The sequence below is a fragment of the Sesamum indicum genome, linkage group LG11 (genome assembly GCF_026168435.1).
Source record: "Sesamum indicum cultivar Baizhima isolate 11 linkage group LG11, ASM2616843v1, whole genome shotgun sequence".
Taxonomy (NCBI): domain Eukaryota; kingdom Viridiplantae; phylum Streptophyta; class Magnoliopsida; order Lamiales; family Pedaliaceae; genus Sesamum; species Sesamum indicum.
Genome location: NC_142667.1, coordinates 9,065,450 through 9,084,397, shown reverse-complemented (window position 1 = coordinate 9,084,397; position 18,948 = coordinate 9,065,450). Strand labels below are relative to the sequence as shown.

General features: G+C 31.4%; 2 protein-coding genes and 1 pseudogene across 2 annotated transcripts; all 3 read right to left on the bottom strand.

The window, feature by feature from the left end:
• Positions 1-128: 128 nt before the first annotated feature.
• Positions 129-1,274, bottom strand: LOC105173471 (uncharacterized). Its single transcript, XM_011095219.3, has one exon. The coding sequence runs from the start codon at positions 1,084-1,086 to the stop codon at positions 211-213; it is 876 nt and encodes a 291-aa protein (XP_011093521.1). The 5' UTR covers positions 1,087-1,274; the 3' UTR covers positions 129-210.
• A 654-nt stretch (positions 1,275-1,928) lies between these two features.
• On the bottom strand, positions 1,929-7,457 carry LOC105173470 (Tetratricopeptide repeat (TPR)-like superfamily protein). The gene is made up of 5 exons (XM_011095218.3): positions 5,692-7,457; positions 4,301-4,485; positions 4,026-4,196; positions 2,732-3,184; positions 1,929-2,633 (listed from the first exon to the last, which is right to left on the bottom strand). The coding sequence occupies exons 1-5, from the start codon at positions 7,172-7,174 to the stop codon at positions 2,190-2,192; spliced, it is 2,736 nt and encodes a 911-aa protein (XP_011093520.1). The 5' UTR covers positions 7,175-7,457; the 3' UTR covers positions 1,929-2,189.
• An 8,871-nt stretch (positions 7,458-16,328) lies between these two features.
• On the bottom strand, positions 16,329-16,751 carry LOC148785083 (arabinogalactan protein 23 pseudogene; annotated as a pseudogene).
• Between the last annotated feature and the right edge of the window lie 2,197 nt (positions 16,752-18,948).

The window sequence follows — 18,948 nt, the reverse complement described above, 5'->3', positions numbered from 1 at the left end:
TGATTCCAAGAAAAACTGAAGTAGCCATGTCATCTTTCCTACAATTACACTACAATCCCTGTCTTGGTTCAAGGGATGCATGTATTTTTCAATCAAAATCCAATCAAACAGAAGCCAAGCCATGCATGTAATTTTTCAAATCCATCACCAATAAAATTAGAACAAAAATACATCTCTCTTAGTTTAGGTTTTACTAAACACGAATTGAAATCATTTAGACAGGGCGATGAATATCAAACCAACTGATGCCCCAGCGATGCACAAATACGAAACCCCACGAACGCGCACGAACAACGTATTCAAATTCTTGGCAACCTGAAGGGTGAGAGTCAGTATCTGCAATCTCCCTTGCTCCTCCATTTTCTTGAAGAAGTACATCGGCTTCAACGCCCGCCTCAGCATGAAAGCCAACGAGAAGGGCAGCCCAAAAGCCAGCAGACTCTGAATCGATGCCTCCGGAATAGGGGAATTCTGCGTATTGTACGACATCCAAGCTCCCAAACCGAGATGAACAAGGCCCAAACCAGCCAGAACCTTGCTTAAACTATAAACAGTCTTCATCATCGTCTCGAGGACTTCCCGGGTCTCGTTCGCTAACGCCGATAAATCTCGTTCCACAGTTGGTCCAGTGATTTCTTGGTGCTTGAACTCTTGATTCTGGCTGGGGTACTCAGCTGGATTTTGGGGGGTTTCATTGGTTGACGAGGATTGGTTTGGATCTGAGGTGGATAAATACCTAGCATTCCCGTACAATGCATATGGGTTTTTGGAATTTTGAGGGTTTAGCACGGATTTGGGGCTTGAATTTGCCAGGCGATTAACCAAAACTCGTCTATAATCAGACAACGCGTGATGGGTTATGAGATTTTTCAGCGTTTGCTCAAGAAATCTGGGCTGATGAACCTGATTATGGGATGTGGAAGTGGGTTTTTGGTTCAGAGACGGATCAGAGGCGGATAATTGTTCAGGGACGGTGAAATTGGAGAAGAATAGTGATCTTTGTTGAAGATTGAAAGGAGAGGGTTTGGATGGGAGAGATTGGTTGAGGAAATGAAAGGAAAGCTTGCGAGAAATTGTGGAAGCCATGTTGATGGAGATGGAGATGGAAAGAAGAAGAGAAGAGTGTGGCAACTCCAATTTTAGTTAGACTTTGCCTTTTCAGTCAGGTAAAATATAACACTTAAGCCCCTTTTAAGTAGGACAAATGCCTCTTCCCTACTTCCTAACTTTTCATTTTGCAAATGTCTACTACTTGTTTCAATTTTTTTGCTCAAATAATTTAAGGTTGCAATTTTGATTTTCAAACTTTTATTTTTTTTTTTGTCATTTTGTTTTCGATTTTCAAACTTTTACTTTTTTCTTTATCATTTATTTGTAAAACTGTTAAAATTAACGGAAATTTTGTTTGAAGGGAAAAGAACTCCCATCTTGGTGTCTTTTTCAAACTTTGATTTAATGCACCTATTTTTTTTTCATTTTTTTCAAGTTCTAAGAGAGAGGAAACGAAAGAATAATTTAAGCAACAAATTTTCTATATAAATTTGATAAAACATAATCAATAACATGTTTTGTGTGTAATGCAATATCTCAAATAAAGCGTGCAAGCTCTTATAGTCAATGTGCACACACATATATAAAGGATAATTTGTCAAACAAAAAATTTGAAAAGCTATATTGTTGTTCACAATTAAAAATTTGTGTCATCTCAGTCAAGTAGGTCTGTCTATATAACTTATATTCTAATATTAGAAGATTTTTTTGTTTAAATACTTTGCTATATTTTTTCCCAACTTATTTATTCGAGTGCTATTTTATTTGAGGACTCAAGAAGTTTATTAAATTCACGTTAATACCATTAATTTAAGAATGGTCACCTAGAGGACTTCCCACATCTTGTTATTAAGCTAATAAAATTGAAGTGAATAAGCTTATGAGCAGATAAAGCTTCTGAGGCTCCAAAAAACTAGTTTCCCTGTCAGTTTGATTCGTACATTTACAACAAAACTGAAATACGCAGGTTCTGAAACAAACTACAACAACAGTGGGCTACTTAAGCCCAAGCAAATTCCCTTGCACGGAGTATTAATCTAGTACCCCAGCAATATACAGAAAACCTCAGAGTGATGAGCGTGTCTCGGAGAGTAAGATCATTTCATCAAGAAAATAGCATGAATAGATTTAACAACTAATTATGCGCCTCTCCTCATTCTTTTTATTCTCTCCAGGGCACCTAGATGCCCATCATTGTTGCTTTCTGTAACAGTTGATTTACCGTTTTCCACATCTTCATCCGTCTCATCTCTTTTCCGCACCAAACCTCCAAATACTGCTGTTGGAACATCTTTCTGTGCTATCTCAACCTTTTCATCATCTTCAGAGTCACTATCTTCGGGAAGTTCAATATCCTCCTTGTTTGCCATCGTCTCCCCTCCGTTCTGCAACCCAGCACTCACAAACCCTAGTCGTCTACCAGTATCATTCGCTGTGGTTTCATTTGCAGAGGGGACTAACTGCCTTTCAAGGGCAGCCATTTCATCATCAGCCATACCCGCTTTCTTAAGAACATCCTTAGCTTCCTCAAGGGTCTGCATCTGATCCTTTTGCATTAAATACTCTGGTAGGATAAAGTGCGTCTGCAGGAGAGAGAACAAATTAGAAATGTAGCTAGAAAGAGAGAGGGATTGGCAGCGATATGCAAATTAAACATTCAAAAGATGAAGTAAAAATTTACCTGGCTATAACTAGCAGATACACTTCTTTTCACTCGGAGCATCTCTCTGAAGGTATCTTCATTTCCATGCTGCACCTCAAACTCATGCCATTTGTTCCAGAAGTCGGGATCAGTTCTCGGGTCAGCAAACTGCGAAGCGTGTTTATATAATGCGCGACTGCGGTCGATTTCACCAAGGCTCTTCTCAAGTTCAGCATACTTTAGACACATGACCTTCACATCCTTGTCTGGCAGGCCCGATTCTATAGCTTGCTCGTAAATCTCTCTAGTTTTTGGTACACCAAATATTTCAGCTGCCCGGGCAATGTAAATTTCATACATGCCCAATTTCTCATTAGCTGGGACAGCCTTGGTTGCTTGATCGTATACCCTCATTGCTCTTTTAGCCAGACCATAGTCTTCCTCTAGCTTAGCGTATTGAAGATATAGAGGTTTCACAGATTCTGCAGGGGCCTGATCAAAGTAAAAAATGATTTTTAAGTGAGCATCTTTTGTGAATGATTATACACCAAAGTTGCAATATAGCATTATGGTTTCTTCAGACAAATGACACTGGACAAACATAAGCTAGGGCTGTCCATAGATACACCAATGGCTAAGGGGAAGGAGGACACTCAGTGTGTTCCAACTTATGCACAATGATAAGCCGACAATAACAATAGTACATAACAAATTCAGAGGCTTGACGGCTCATTCTTCAAAACACTCACTGGTAATCAAACCACTACATAGTGAAGAAATTCAGAGCATGTATGACTTTTTTCTTGAACAATAGAGCAGAGTAAGACAGAACAGCAGGTGTCTTACAAGAAAATCCTAGTTCACCACAGTAGTCTTTAAATAAAACAAAGAAATAGATTATCCTTCAAAATTCCCTGCTAGCGTTAAACTTATGATGAATTGCGCATTTTCACATGAACTTTTACCTCAAACCCTAAGCACAGTATAAAACTCCCTTAAAGTTTGTTAGTACAGTTATGTAACTTGCACGTCCTTTATTAGAGTGGTCACTTCCACTTAATTCATAGCTCAAGCTTCTTTGTACCAAAGAGATTACAGGATGGGTTTGTATCAATATATCACAGAGTAACTGATGCATATGCACAGTTAAGCGTGGACATGGTTCAATACATTATAGAGATTCATAAATGAAAAAATAAAAAGAAATAAAACAACCAGGCAAGACCCCACATAGGACCTTGAACCCTTCAGATCAAATTTTGCTGGTTACAAGCATCAACAAAAAACCAAAAGCATACGTAATTCATAAAAGTAGTGAAAAGAATAAGCATACCATTTCAACTGCATGCTCAAATAACTCCCGAGCTCGTTCCAATTTTGACTTCCCATATCTCTTGACAAACTTGGAAAGATAAGTGACCCAGATATCTTTCACATGTGGGTATTTAAATATCTTGACGCCTCTCTCGTAAACTTTAAATGCATCTTCAAAATATTTGTTATCCTGGACAAATCAAAGAAATTAGATCATTTCTTAGTCAACCCAAATTTGGAGAAAGGAGGGTGAAGAAGCAAGGAAAGAATGCTGCCACCATATCTCCTACTTACTTCTAAAAGCATGGCGTAGTTTATTATAATTTGGGGAGTGGCTATTCTCAAATCCAATATTCTCTCATAAACTGCACGAGTTGACTCCAGGCTGCCCAGACTTTCCTCCAAATCAACATAAAATGTCCACAGCCTAAGGGATTTATGAAGCTTTATCTGCACTGGTTCATTGCCATCAGCAGCCACTGCAGAAAAGTGCAAATATTCTAGCTTTTAATCATATGAATAACTTGGAAAAGAAAGCTTAATACTTTCTTATATCACTTAACTCCTGCAGCATCCATGTAGTGATACTACAAGACAAACATATAAATTCTCATACAAGTAATTAGAACAGTATTATCTTTGAACACCCTGTCCCAGAATCCAAGTATGATGCATTTTGCCATGTTCATGTGCATCAGGTAAAAAAATCGCGATTCCAAATAGCATGTAAACTGCAATCTGATGCCGGAAGAGAAACGTCAGAAAAATGGCACGGACAGACTAATGACAAGAGAGAACTTAACAACCAGATTTCAAGTTTAGCGAACCAGCTTACAGTGTCGAATTGGCAAAAGCATGCTCATGCCCAATTGGCACTAGAAGAGACATTAGTTTCAAGATTCCACCAGAGGCTCTAGCCTTTCAGTTGGTATCCTAACACTATGTTATTCACAAGTGAAGATACTTGCAAGAATCTACACCATCAGAGATGGAAATCATCTTTAGGTTCATTGAGATAAGGAAATTATTAGTTCTCAGCTTTGCTGGCAGAGTAGACAACTGCTATCAGTTCATATTCACACAATATCAAGGGGCAACAACCCATACTCATAAATACAAATGGCAATCTACAGAATAAGAAAGTAGTGTTGCTAACAGAACTGTCTTTCTATACACACACATACATCTGAAATATAAGATGTTAACGCCAACTTATGTTTTTCAAGCAAGATGCAACATATTTTGCCCCATATATGCTGAGACATGATATGTTTTATGTCTACTAAATGAAAAGGTAAATCCCTAAAAGTAAATAATGCATATTAGTAATATAGAAGACCTACTTAGATCACGGTGATAATGCAAGAAAAACATTCTCGCCATTTGATTTTGCTGCAATTGAGTTAGTTTCTGCTATGACAAGGTAATTTCCTTGATTCTTAAAGAAGATACCAGGTTGGTGCAATTCACCAAAAGCTCATATGGCAGTTTTCCCAAGAAATTTGAAAAAGAAGTAAACCAAAATCCAGAACATTTATTTTGTTGTACCCTCCAACTCACTACTTCAATTAATAAACATCCTCCAACCACACAATAAAAGAAATAACAGACCAATAAGCCTTGGAGTAAACCAGAATACACAAAAAGAAGAGGAAAAGAATGAAAGAAATGGTGTGAACAGTTACCTCTCCTCTTGACCTCAACAGAGGGTTCTGCAGTAGCACGGCGCATCAGTTCCAATGCACCCTTAAAATTTTTGTGTCTGAGCTCCATCTCTGCCCATTCACACCAAACGCTGGCTAGATGATCCACAGTCTTATAATTGACCTGCACGGCCTTATCAAAAATCACCCGAGCATTGGAAACATCTCTATGGCTCTCATATAACTTAGCAAATGCTACCCACAGAGTATGTGGTTTTCCGACAGCCTTCATTGGGTCCACTGTCCTCACTGCCTCTGTGTAAGTCAAAATTTGCTTTGTGGGATTTCCCTCAAAGAGCTTAATCCTCCTATGCCATTGTTCTACATTGTGAGGATTCTGTCTCAAGAGCACACTGTTAGCCAACTCTGGCCTCCTATCCATCAGATACTCCAATCTTGCCAACCTCAAATCCACATCCTTGTCATCCTTCAACCAAAACTTGTCAATCCTCTTCCTCAACTTCTCGATATCCAACCTATCGTCCTCCTCTTCTTCCTCCTCCTCCTCCTCTCCATTCTCATTATCCTCATCGTCACTATCATCCAAAGTTTCCATTTTGATGGACAGCATACTCTCCTCAAACTGTGAATATGCATCAAATATAACACTAAAATCCCTCACAGTAATCACTGTTGTCATTCCTTCCTCAAAAATATCCCTGGCCTTCTCCAGCAAACCCCTCCTGATATAATAGTCCGCCAAAGATGTCCACAACCGCCCAACCTCATCCGTAAACTTCCTAATCCCTCCTCTAATTATTGCGTCCACATTCAATCCTGATATCTCACTCGCATGTTGTGTCAACAGATCACACAATTCCAACCACAACCTGTGCCTTGTTTTCCCCTTTATTGAGAAAAACTGATCGTCATTCAAAACCCCTGCCAGCCTCTCCGCTGCCTCCTGCCACAACTCCGAATTAATCAAAAACTCAATAAAATCCTCAATATGACCAGGGTCATATTTCAAATACCTCCTGTACACTCTCAAAGAGGTCTCGATCGGAACACCCTTCTGCGACACAAAAATCAAATAATATTCCCAAATCCTATCATGCTGAGTAACTGGGAGCGCGCATAATGCTCGATCAAAAGTGCGCCGCGTCTTGGTAATCAACTTTTGCTGTGTCAATGACTGCAGGTACATGATCCAAATACGCGGCATCTTGTGCATCGTGGCGAGAGCTCGTTCGAAGGTGTTGTTTAGGGTTTGAAACTGAGAGTGCGTAATGGGCAAGTTCCTAACAATCTCGAGGCGCTCGCGGAGATAAGCGTGCCATAGCTTGTAGCTTCCGGGCAAAGCTTTCAGGGCACGCTCGTAAATAATTGCGCGTTTCTTGAAAGGGGCTTCGCTGCGGGCGATTAAGTATCGCCACCATAGCTTAAGGCTGTTTGGGTTGCGGAGAACCTCTTCCTCGTACAGATAATCCTCTTCACTTGGGTACAGGTCTTGCGAGATTGACATTCTTGTGGATGTCGTGAGGAGGATTTCTCGAGGGTGGATGCAAAATTATATATATATATAGGGTTCCAATTTGGGAATTCTGGAGTTAGTAGGGTTTACACATGGTGGAGATATGGAGATGGCATTGTCAATCTATAAACCCTAGTACTCAGATTCAATTGAGTGAAACGAAGGAAGACTTGTTAAAGAAAAAGGGAAAAATCAATGAAGAGAATTTCATAGCAGAAGCGCTCCGGCAGAAACCCCAATTTGAGAACAAGAAGAAAACGCTACTGAAGAACCCAATAATCGCTAACCAAGCCTTCCTGTCTGACCGTAAGTACACAACACGACTTTAGATAGAGAAGAACAAGAGCCGCGAAATTGCATTCATAGTATTGGATTTATTTTTTTAGTGTTTATTGTTTTTCGTCGAGACAGAGAGAAAAATAAAAAAAAATAATTATGTGTTGGAAATAGTTGCATATATTTGAATTTATTTTAAAAATAATTTAAGATAATTTAAAATAAGTATTGTGTGTTTTATATTGTGTTTTAAGAAACACTTTTCTACATACTACAGATGTTTATATATAAATATTATATAATTAATATTGTATTTTTATGAGAGAAAAATTAAGGTTCATTGTCATATCATATCTCTTTTATATTATATTTAGGGAAAGTATTATTTTAGTCCGCTAAGTATGCCTAATTTTAATTTTAGTCCGATAACTATGTCCATTTTTGTTTAAGTTCAGTAACTTAAGAAATTACTTACTTTTAGTCCTCTAGCAGATTTTCAAACAATTTTACCCCTATGCAACTTTTGAAAGGCAGTTTTAGTCCATATGCACTCATTGGGGTAAAATTATCCGAAAAATCTGGCAAAAGACTAAAAGTAAGCAATTTCGTAAGTTACTGGACCTAAATAAAAATGGACATAGTTATCGGACTAAAATTAAAATTAGGCATACTTAACGGACTAAAATAATACTTTTCCCTTATATTTATATACTAGTATAAAACCCGTGCACGGATATATATATATTAAATTAAATAAATTTTTTTAAAATATATAATGCTATAAATGAATCTTTTACACAAAATAAAATTTTCATTTTTAATGAAAAAAATGTATTAGTTTTGAATCGATAGAGCAACTTTTTAATATATCTAACCCTATATAAAAATAAGAAAACGAAATTAGTTAAATATATTGTTTGTTTATATAATTCATCTTCCTCAAATCAACTATATAAAGTACATAATCGAAAATAATTTATAGAGCAGGAATAGAAACTTTTGTTAATGAGTTAAAAGAAAGACAACTAAAAGGGCGGAGAAAGAAAGATGTATGATTTTAAATAATTTCAAAATCTCGATATCATTTTATCAATTTGAACAAAACAAAAAAAAAAAAGGAGTAAAGATTATCTTGAATGAAAGAAAATATGTACAAATACAAATAAAATAACTAAGTTCAATTTAAATCATAAACATAGCAACATTATCATGCAAATAAATCTTAAAATATGAAAATTTAATGTGCAAACAAATGAATTAATTGAAAAAATATAAATCAATAAGTAAAATAAAAAATATTTATGATGCATTTCTCTAAAAGCCTAAATTGCATTAATAAAAAGGGTTAGAATGAGAAAAGAAAGCATATAAAAAGAAAAACTATAATAATAAAAAAGATAAACTTTGCAAAAATATGAACTATAAAATATATTAACATGTATAAGTAAGCAATAATTATTAAGTTTTAATTATAAAAAATAAAGAAATAAAGACCGTAGTGATATGCTATAATATATTACTATATATTTAGAAAACTATTTAAATTATACTTGAAATAAAAAATATCATTTATCAAATTTTCATTTTCAACTATTATTTCATGCCGCAAAAAAACTTGGTTTTTTTTATTAAAATTTCTCTTATTTTTTAATTTATTTGTATGTAGCATAACCTTTACAATTTTCTTGAAATTTGACAATATGTAGTTATTTATTTATTTATTTTGTTTAGCATGACCATTTACAAAAAGACAAGTGTTTACATTAATATAATTTTTTTTTCAAAAATTCAAAAAGTTATTTTTCTCCAAAAACATTGCCAGTTAATTTTGATGGATTTTCATTTATAAAATTAAGAACTTAAAAAAATGATATTTGTTTGAATTTTTGGGAATATATTGTATTGGTAGTGATAATTTAATTGTTTAGTAGAATAAACTATACAAAAAGATTAAATATCTCAAAGTTCAAATTTTGTTTTATAAAAATTCTACTACAAAAAAATGAATATAGTTAAAATATTAATCAATAAAATAAAATTAATAAAATCTATAATATATATATACAACACATAAAATGGTGTAAGATACAAAAGGATAAACAAAAATATTTAAAATGATACAACAGAGTAAATATTTAAACAAAAATAAATACTAAATGAAGCAATTAAGTAGAATTAAACAAATAAAATATAAACCTATTAACACCAAATAAATTTTATTTCTTTTTGCACAAAAATTAAATCAAACAATCATCATAGAAATTGTAAAAAAGAAACTAACAACATAAGAGAAATAAATATTAAACTTTAATAAAGAAAACATAAGAAAATTGTAGATACTTCAATAACTTTCAAGTATCTCGGAAAATAATGTATAAAAAATAAAATTATATCATGATAAACAATAAAAATAATAGTCTAGCCACACTGAAGATGAGTGTAAAACATAAATAAATATTAAAATATAGAAATTATTAATTAAATAACTACAATAATCATGAAAATAACATCATGGAAAGGCGCCCATTTTGAAATTGTTTAATGGAGAATAGAACTTTGACATAACTGAGAGTATCTGAAAAAAAAAAAAAAAAATGGATAATAGATTTCGTTCTATTTAAATAAAATAAATTTTAGTAGGTCAAAAATTCGATTTATGATTAAAAATAAAAAAAAATTACTGCAATATACCAAAAACAATTATTTGGAAAAAAAATCATAGTCTGGTTAACATTTCACATATTCAACAAAAAAAAAGTGGAAAAGAATTATTACTTAAATTTTCCTTTTTTTCATCGCAGACAACTATTTATTTATTTATTATTCAGTCGTAATTAATGAAGAACCTATCTGTAGATGAAAAAAAGATATGGCATGTTTGATAATTCCATAAATATAACATTATTATATTTTATATATATTAGCATACATATTTTTGTGTATTTATCATTTAATTATAAATCGACTCTGACGGATACTTAACCAATGTGAATTATACAAAATTTGAGGACAAATATGAATTGTTTTCAAAATATTATCAGTTACAAGATTAAGTTAAATCAACACGATTTTAACAAAATTCAAAATTAAGCTAGTTTTGCCAAACACTGTCTTAAAAAACTTTGACCCACATTTTATCATTCAATGTACCCTAATTTTTTTTAGAAAAAAAAAATAAAACAATCAAATACTTTATTATATAAAATATTAATAATTCTATCCCTTATTTAAAACTCACCACATACCAGAAATAATAATTTATGACTCTCCACTTATATAAAGACTAATAAGGTGGAGGAGAAAAATATTGCAAATATCAATTTATGGCTAAATTGGTTCTTCTCTTCTCCTACTTGTGTTTGCTTGTTTGTCTTCCTACTTGCAAGGTGAGAAAACACATACATGTATATATATATATATATATATGGTTGAATAGTATAAAATTCTGGAGTATTTTAAAAATTCAGCTAAAAATCGTCCCTGTAAAAATTATAGGCAAAACTCCCATAAATATTGCTGATTTGCCCCGTTAAACATATCTAATGGCGTTATATTTTATAATCATTTATTGTTATGCCTTTATTTCATGTGTACTATTTCTTTTTTATTGGTTGTTGGATCTCTTTCGATAGCAGAAAATCTGTAAAGATAATTAATTATTCTCAACTGTTAGACCTTAATTTTTTAAGAAATAAAAGGCCTGAATTTGACAAATTCTTAAATATATATTATTACATAAATTATATTAAATAAAATTATTTTGTAATATAAATTAAAAAACACTCCTCACATATCCCCAACCCCATCCCTATCCCTTTGCGGCTCTGCTCCAGCCGCCCACCCTTTTAAAATCCTAAACCCGCCACCTGATTTAGGCGACAGTGACGCCCAGTCAAACAAAGGCAGTGACCTGATTTGGGTGAAAGGACAACGTCGTCTCCCAACCACCACCGGAGGGGGCGGCGCCCCCTCACTCCCTGATTTATGTAATGCATCAGCCCCCCAATTTTTTCTTATTATTAGTTTTTATTTGAGTTACGAAAATAATATTTTTATTTGGAGGGGGGGCGGGGCGGGAGGGTTATTTTCTTAATATAAGGGAGTTTTTAGCAGTTATAGAATAATAAATGGAAGCAAAAATGTTATTTTCATCCTATATATATATATATATATATATATATAGGGTTTGAAGCATTCGGCTCGATGAAGAATTAATTTGGCAATTTACTCTACCAATTTATAAATTTTATCACAAATCGAGGATTTCTTTTCCTAGAATTTTTCAAGATTTGGTGGATTTTTTCAAGTGTACATCACACGAGGGCATAAAATTTGGGATTTTGAAACTTTTTATGAAAAAAGTCCTCAATCCATGAAAATTGATAAGTTGATGGACTAAATTATCAAATTAACTTTTTTTATAAAAATAAAAAAAAGAACTTCCACCCCATATAAATAGGACGAAAAATTCAATCAAATTGTATAGATGTATGGAAAAAGTTGAGTGGTTTCTGTGTCAGAACCACTATGGGACAGGGCATGCCATCAAGATCACATGTCATTTATATAAATACTTACGTATTACAAATCAACGCATCTCTGATATCAATAGAGAAAATAAAACACACAATCTTTTTATAAAGACATGTTCGTCCTTATTAATTGAACCAACGCGCACCAGCTATTGTAACAGTATTGTGACTATTGAATTTTGCCCCCCACATTATTAATTGAGGCTAGAATAGTCTTTCCAATAGTGTATCAATCCAGCAATTCCAAAAAGTTCATGCACCAATTTGACAAATACTTAGAAGTTTACGTACCAAATTGTAATTATCGTGTGGGTGTGAACTTGTGAGTATTTGCAGGGAAGCCCTTCATGGTGCGTTGCGAAACGTAAAGTTGAAAATTTGAAGTTGAGCGCATTTGTAAGGTCCACGTGCAGAAAGAACCCGAATGGCTGTCGGATCATCCTACCCGGAGGTCTCTGTTTTGATGCGTATTCGGATATGGTAACGAGGACCCGGTCACAAGCCTCTTTTCTACTTCATAGAATCTACAGTCAAACCAAAAGTTGCAATAAGGAATTGGGAGAAATAATATATCATTATCCACGTAAGCAATTTGATTTAATTATTTTTTTAATAAATGTGATTAATTGCATCACTCAATCATTCCAATATAAAAAGACGGGTTTAAAGCAATATATTCCCCTTATGATAAAAAAAATATTAATTTACCCGCTGTGTTTTTTAATCTATGGAGGTAAATTGCTATATTTTGAAAAATATAGGGAGATAAATTGCTATTTTTTTTTTCATATGAGAGTAATTTGCTAATTTACAATATCACAAAGGGGGGAAAAATCCTGATTTATTTGTATATTTATTTTGATGCAGCTCGAACAACCATTGGACGAATATCTTTCAGCTTTCTATGCTTCGCTGCAGTCAATTCTGAGAGCTGGGCGTAAATAGTTTTATAGGCGTGTACTCGTTCGAGCTTTTTTATTAATAAAATAAAATTAAAAAATTTCTTACAAATTGGAAAATTTGAAAAAATAATTTAATTTGATTAATTTATAGTGTCATGTGTAAATATACCCAAGATTTTATTTAATTTTTGCCCACACTTGGTTGAATTTTGGGGACATAAGTTTGAGATTCCTTATTGAAATAATAACTTTTCTGATTTGTATGGAATTTCAATTAATATCAATGTAGGAAAAGAGTTATTTAACCATACTTGATTAATATGTATTAATTAAATAAATTGTTTGTTGCTATTTCATATATATATACCCATTTCCATATCTAAAAGATTATTTTAAATAAGTTTCCAAACATCTTCTTGCTTAAAATTATTTTATAATATTGAAATATCGTCTTCCCAAATATGTATATATACACATTAATATACGTAGAACCCGTGCTATGCATAAATATATATATTTTAAATTAAGTAATTTTTTTATAATATATAGTGCAGTAAATGAATCTTTTACGCAAAATAAATTTTTTATTTTTAATGGATAAAATATAGTAGCTTTGAATAGATAGATCAACTATTACATATATGTAACCCTATATAAAAATTAAAAAAAAAAAGAAATTAGTTAAATGTATTATTTGTTTATATAATTCATCTTCCAAATGGTTTTTTTTTGTCCATTAAAAATTCTCTTATTTTTTAATTTATTTGTATGTAGCAAAACTTTTATAATTTTCTTGAACTTTGACCCTTTTTTTATTTATTTATTTTAGAATGACCATTTAAAAAATAAAAGTGTTTATGATAATATAATTTATTTTCAAAATTTCAAAAAATTATTTTTCTCCAAAAAAAAAATGCTAGTTATTTTGATGAGTTTTCATTTATAAAATCAAAAACTTAAAAAGACATTTGTTCGAATTTTTTGGAATATATTGTATTAGTAGTGATAATTTAATTGTTTAGAAGAATAAACTATACAAAAAGATTAAATATTTCAAAGTTCAAAATTTGTTCTATAAAAATTCTACTACAAAAAAATGTATATAGTTAAAAAATTAATCAATAAAATAAAATTAAGAAATTGAATTAACCACTGTATTTATTCTTAATTTAACACATGTCTACAAAATATTTAATTAAATCAAAATACACATAAGAACAAAAAAAATTCAAACAATTCGTGTAGATTTTTCTGTTCTTTTTTGTAAATTATACAGACATTAAAGTACATATACTTGCATGAAAATGTTTTAGAAAGCATATATTGATCATAAATTTTGTATAATTATATTTACATACTTCAAATTAAGAAACTAATTACATTAAAGTTAAAATGTGGTCATTCTTTTGATCTTGTAAAACATTATTAGTAGACAAAAAAAATTTAAAAATTAAAATATAAAATAAAAATTTTAATGAATAAAACTATAATATATAAAAAAATTTAATGTATAAAAAGATACAAAGGGATATATATTTAAATAAAAATAAAACTAAATGTCAAATTAAATATAATTATACGAATGAGTATTAAATGAAATGTGTACGTAATAAAGCAAAATAAATGTCTTTCTTATTGTAGAAAAATAAAAAAAATAAAAAAATTATAAATTAATAATTTAAAAAATAAAGCTATAATATATATATACACACAAACATAAAATGGTGTAAGATACAAAATGATATATAAAGGGAAAATTGAGTAGAATCATACAAATATATGTATCTATTAATATTAAATAAGTATGTTAAAAGAACTAAAGAAATATGTTTCTTTTTGTAGAAAAATAAAAGATAATAAAATATGAGAAAGACCAATAAAATATGTTCCTTTTTGCCCTTACTTAATATGAGTTTTGTAATTTATTTATCGTTATTGGTTATATTGATGTATTGATTAAATTGAGATATTACTCAATATATGGAGGTGAGCTACTGTAATTTATTTGCCGTTATTAGTAAAAAAAAAGTTTACAAATATTACTATTTTAATTTTTACGACATAAATATACTTTACGATCGGTTTTTTTCCTCATACTTAATTATAAAATAAAATAACAATGAAAAAATATTTAGGATTTTGTATTGAGTTGAATGATTTCATGATTCTCACATATTTATTAAGGGTAAATTACAACCATCTCCTTGAAATTTAGGATAATTATAAATACCTATTTGCTGTTTGAAAAATTACAAATATCACATTGATTTTAATATCCATCAAACAACGAACCAATTTTGTAAATTTTCATTTAGTTTTTATCCAATTTTTGTGGTGAACTAACCAAATACCTTTTTGGATTATAAATTATAATTTTACATATTTTTTAAAAATTTTCTAAAATACTTATATGAGCTAATATCCACTATAAATTATTTACTTTACCCACCCTCAAAATTTTATATTTTTTTAAATACTTTCTATTAAAAAAATTCAATAAAAATAAAATAGTAATTATTACGCATGCCATATGGGACTATATAATTATTTTCATTTGATTAGATATTTATAATATTTTAAATAATAAGAAAGTATTCGTAATTACACAAACTTCAGGAAAGATAGCTATAATTTATCATTTATTAAATACATAATTATATCATACCAATACTAGTTTTCATTCTCCTAAAATTTTCACAAAAGAACTTCAAAATCCCAGTAGATAAAATATATTGTGAAATAAAGGACTGAAAAATATTTCTTTTATCTCTTTTTTAATTCTCTCGACATGCTAATTAGTTTATAATAATAATAATAATAATAATAATAAGCGTGAATAGCAATTTACTCCCCTATGATATTAAAAATGAGCACATGCCCCCTTATAAAAAGAATATAGCAATTTACCCCCTTATACTTTTTAAAATGAAGCAATTTACCTCCTTATATAGGGAGATAAGTTGCTTTATTTTAAAAATCATAGCGAGGTAAATTGTTGTATTTTAAAAAATACAGGGAGGTAAATCGCTATTTATTTTTTTATAAGGGGGTAATTTGCTCATTTGCGATATCACAAGGGGGTTGCTTGTATTTTTCCCATAATAGAAATAACAACAACAACAATAATAATAACAACAAATTTGTGAGGAAAAAAATCCAAAAAGCAAAAATAAACACTTCTTGAGATTTATTTTTGCTCAAAAATTGTATGATCACGCCAAAATAGGCTGTTTGTTTGTGTTATCATTCTCAATTTTTAGTGAAAAATATGTATTTTAAATTGTGTATGAATTTTGGTCTGAAATGAGAATATATTTGAATTAGTTAATTAGATTGTACTTTATATTGAATTGGTATTAAATTAATATAATTTCGATGAGAATACGTACAAATAAACATATTCTAACTTTAATTACTGTTTGAAAACTGAAAACGGAAAATGAAAACTAAAAGTTTATTTGAATTGAGTTTCAATACACCTCATCGCATAAACAATTATAATTTCATCTCAAATAGTATTCAACTTTCCGTTTTCTGGAAAGAAAATTTTGAGCTAAAATGCACACCAGCAAATCTTCATACCGCCCTTCCTAATACAGGGCGAAGAAGGACAAGATGGCGGCCCCAACCAAGGACCCGACGGCCGGCACAGAAACGATGGCATTGCTGATTGGGACGAGCGTCGGGGCCGGCGCCTCGGAGATGGTTGTGGCAACAGCGACACTCATAGAGGCAGCGGCCACGACGGCGGCGGCACAGGCAATTTTCTTCATTTCCATTATGGTGAAAAGTTGCTGAGGAGGATAGATCGCAACAATCACCGGCCGAGTGCTGCCTGTTTCTCTTAGCTCCTGTGTGTTTGCTTTTATTGTGAATGAAAAGGGTGGTGCATCAGGGCTTTTTATAGGGGTGTGAGCCTATTTTTAGAAAATAATTCGAGTAAATATCGGCTATTATTTTGCAACTTAAAAACTATTTTAAAAATATTTTGCAACGGTAGAACTACAACATAGGAACGACATTTGAAAAAATTCTAATCTCGACCAAGTTTGGTCGAACCAAATCAATCACAGAGCAAGTGTATGTGATTAGTCGTATTTTTTTAACTGTACACCAATCACACGACAAATATATTGCACATACCATATAATTGATTCAAATTCGTACTAAAATTTTCCCAACATCTGAAAATGTATATCCTAATAATACCTTAAAATTAATAATATGTATATATATACATAAAAAACTGAAATACGAATGTATATATTTTGTAGGGTTAAAAACTGAAATACGAATGCACTCTGACCTTTCTTTTTCTTTTTTCGTTTTTTTTTTATTTCACACTCAACATCTTAAACTTTTAATTTTTTTGTAGCACGGTTTATATTTATTAATTAATTTCAAGCGCATCAAAATAGAATATTCAGAGAGTATAAAGACATGCTTGTGAATAAGGGTGACAACAAGTTGAGCTCGAGCTCGCTTCTGTAATTTCGAGCTTGACGAGCTCGAGCTCGACTCCTATATGTTGAGCTCGAGCTCGAGCTCAAACTGTTTCTTTTTTTATTTTATTTATTTATTTATTTATTTATTTATTTATTATTATTATTATTATTATTATTATTATTATAATAATAAATTATAAAAATCACCAATTTTTTTACATAAATTTAAAAATAATAAAATAAATTGTATAATACATACTATATTATTGTTATTATTATTATTATTATTATTAGTAGATTAAATCATGGGAATCACCAATTTTTTACATAAATTTATAAGTAATAAAATAGATTATATAATGTATACTATATTATAAATATACCAAAATATAGTATGAAATAATTTATTGTTATAAATATAAACTACTGATTAGTTTAGTAGTAATACAATTAGTAAATTATAAAAAAAAATTATTTTGAACAGTTTAAAGTTATTGGGCTCGCGAGCCAGCTTGTGAGCTGGTGAACAACCATAACTGAGCTGAAATTGAAAATTGGCTTCATTTTTAAGTCCCTTTTAGTATTTTTAATTGAAGAAATTGAGAAGAAAAATCCAATGCCGTGGAGGAAAGTTGCTATTGTGGATGTCTAACAGTAGAGAAAATATCATGAATCGAGTTGGATAGTAAACTTGAAGAAGAAGAGAAAATAAAGGAGAAATGGATGTGGGTGGTAGTGAAGACCACTCGTTCAATAGTAGAATTTCCGACTTTTACTCGTAATAGGCTTGTTAATGGATAGAGTAAGGATTCAAAGAAAGCCCAAATAAAAAAAATATTGTACCCAAACCCTATTCAATTCATTAAATCCAACTCAAGATCCATGGATATCTAGATCCGGTCAGACCCGATTTTTAGGAAAATCTCATATTTCAAAAATAAAAATAGACTTGATGCTTTGACAATAAAGGAAAATATGAAGCTAATGATTAGTTAATTCTCTATAAACACAGTAGATGGAGACACTTTTAAGTTGCAAGTTGCAAGTTGCTTTATCTCATCTTCGATTGTGCAATGCAGACATTCACTAAGGTTCTCAAAACATAGCAAGACTTACTACAGTTATTACACTCTACGAAATGATACAAAATTTTAAAACAAGAAGAAGAAAAAGTACTAGAGTGTGTCGATTTGGGGGTTCTTGATGGCGCGGCGGGACCAAGCCAGAACCTTTACGTCTGGAAGGTGTTTGATTTGAGAGAGACAGACACGATGGAGGAAAAGCCTCTCTCTCTCTCTCTCTCTCTCTTACAATACACAATTTTCACCTACGAACATATGCACACACGGATATCTGTAATGAAGATGCTTTGGCGAAATTGATTGATAAGCAAATGTGGTAGATCGGATGAAGGATATGAGGGAACTATGGCGAAATACAACGGGGTTTTAATTTTAATGAGTTTTACGTTTTAGCATCCAAAGTTGTTGATCATGGTGATGTTGATGCTATGGAATCCTTGAGTAAATTGAAGAAGAAATGGATGAAGTCTCTTGTAGGAGAACATTCAAATATTATTTCATCATCGAGAGAGTGAAGGCCGGTAACGG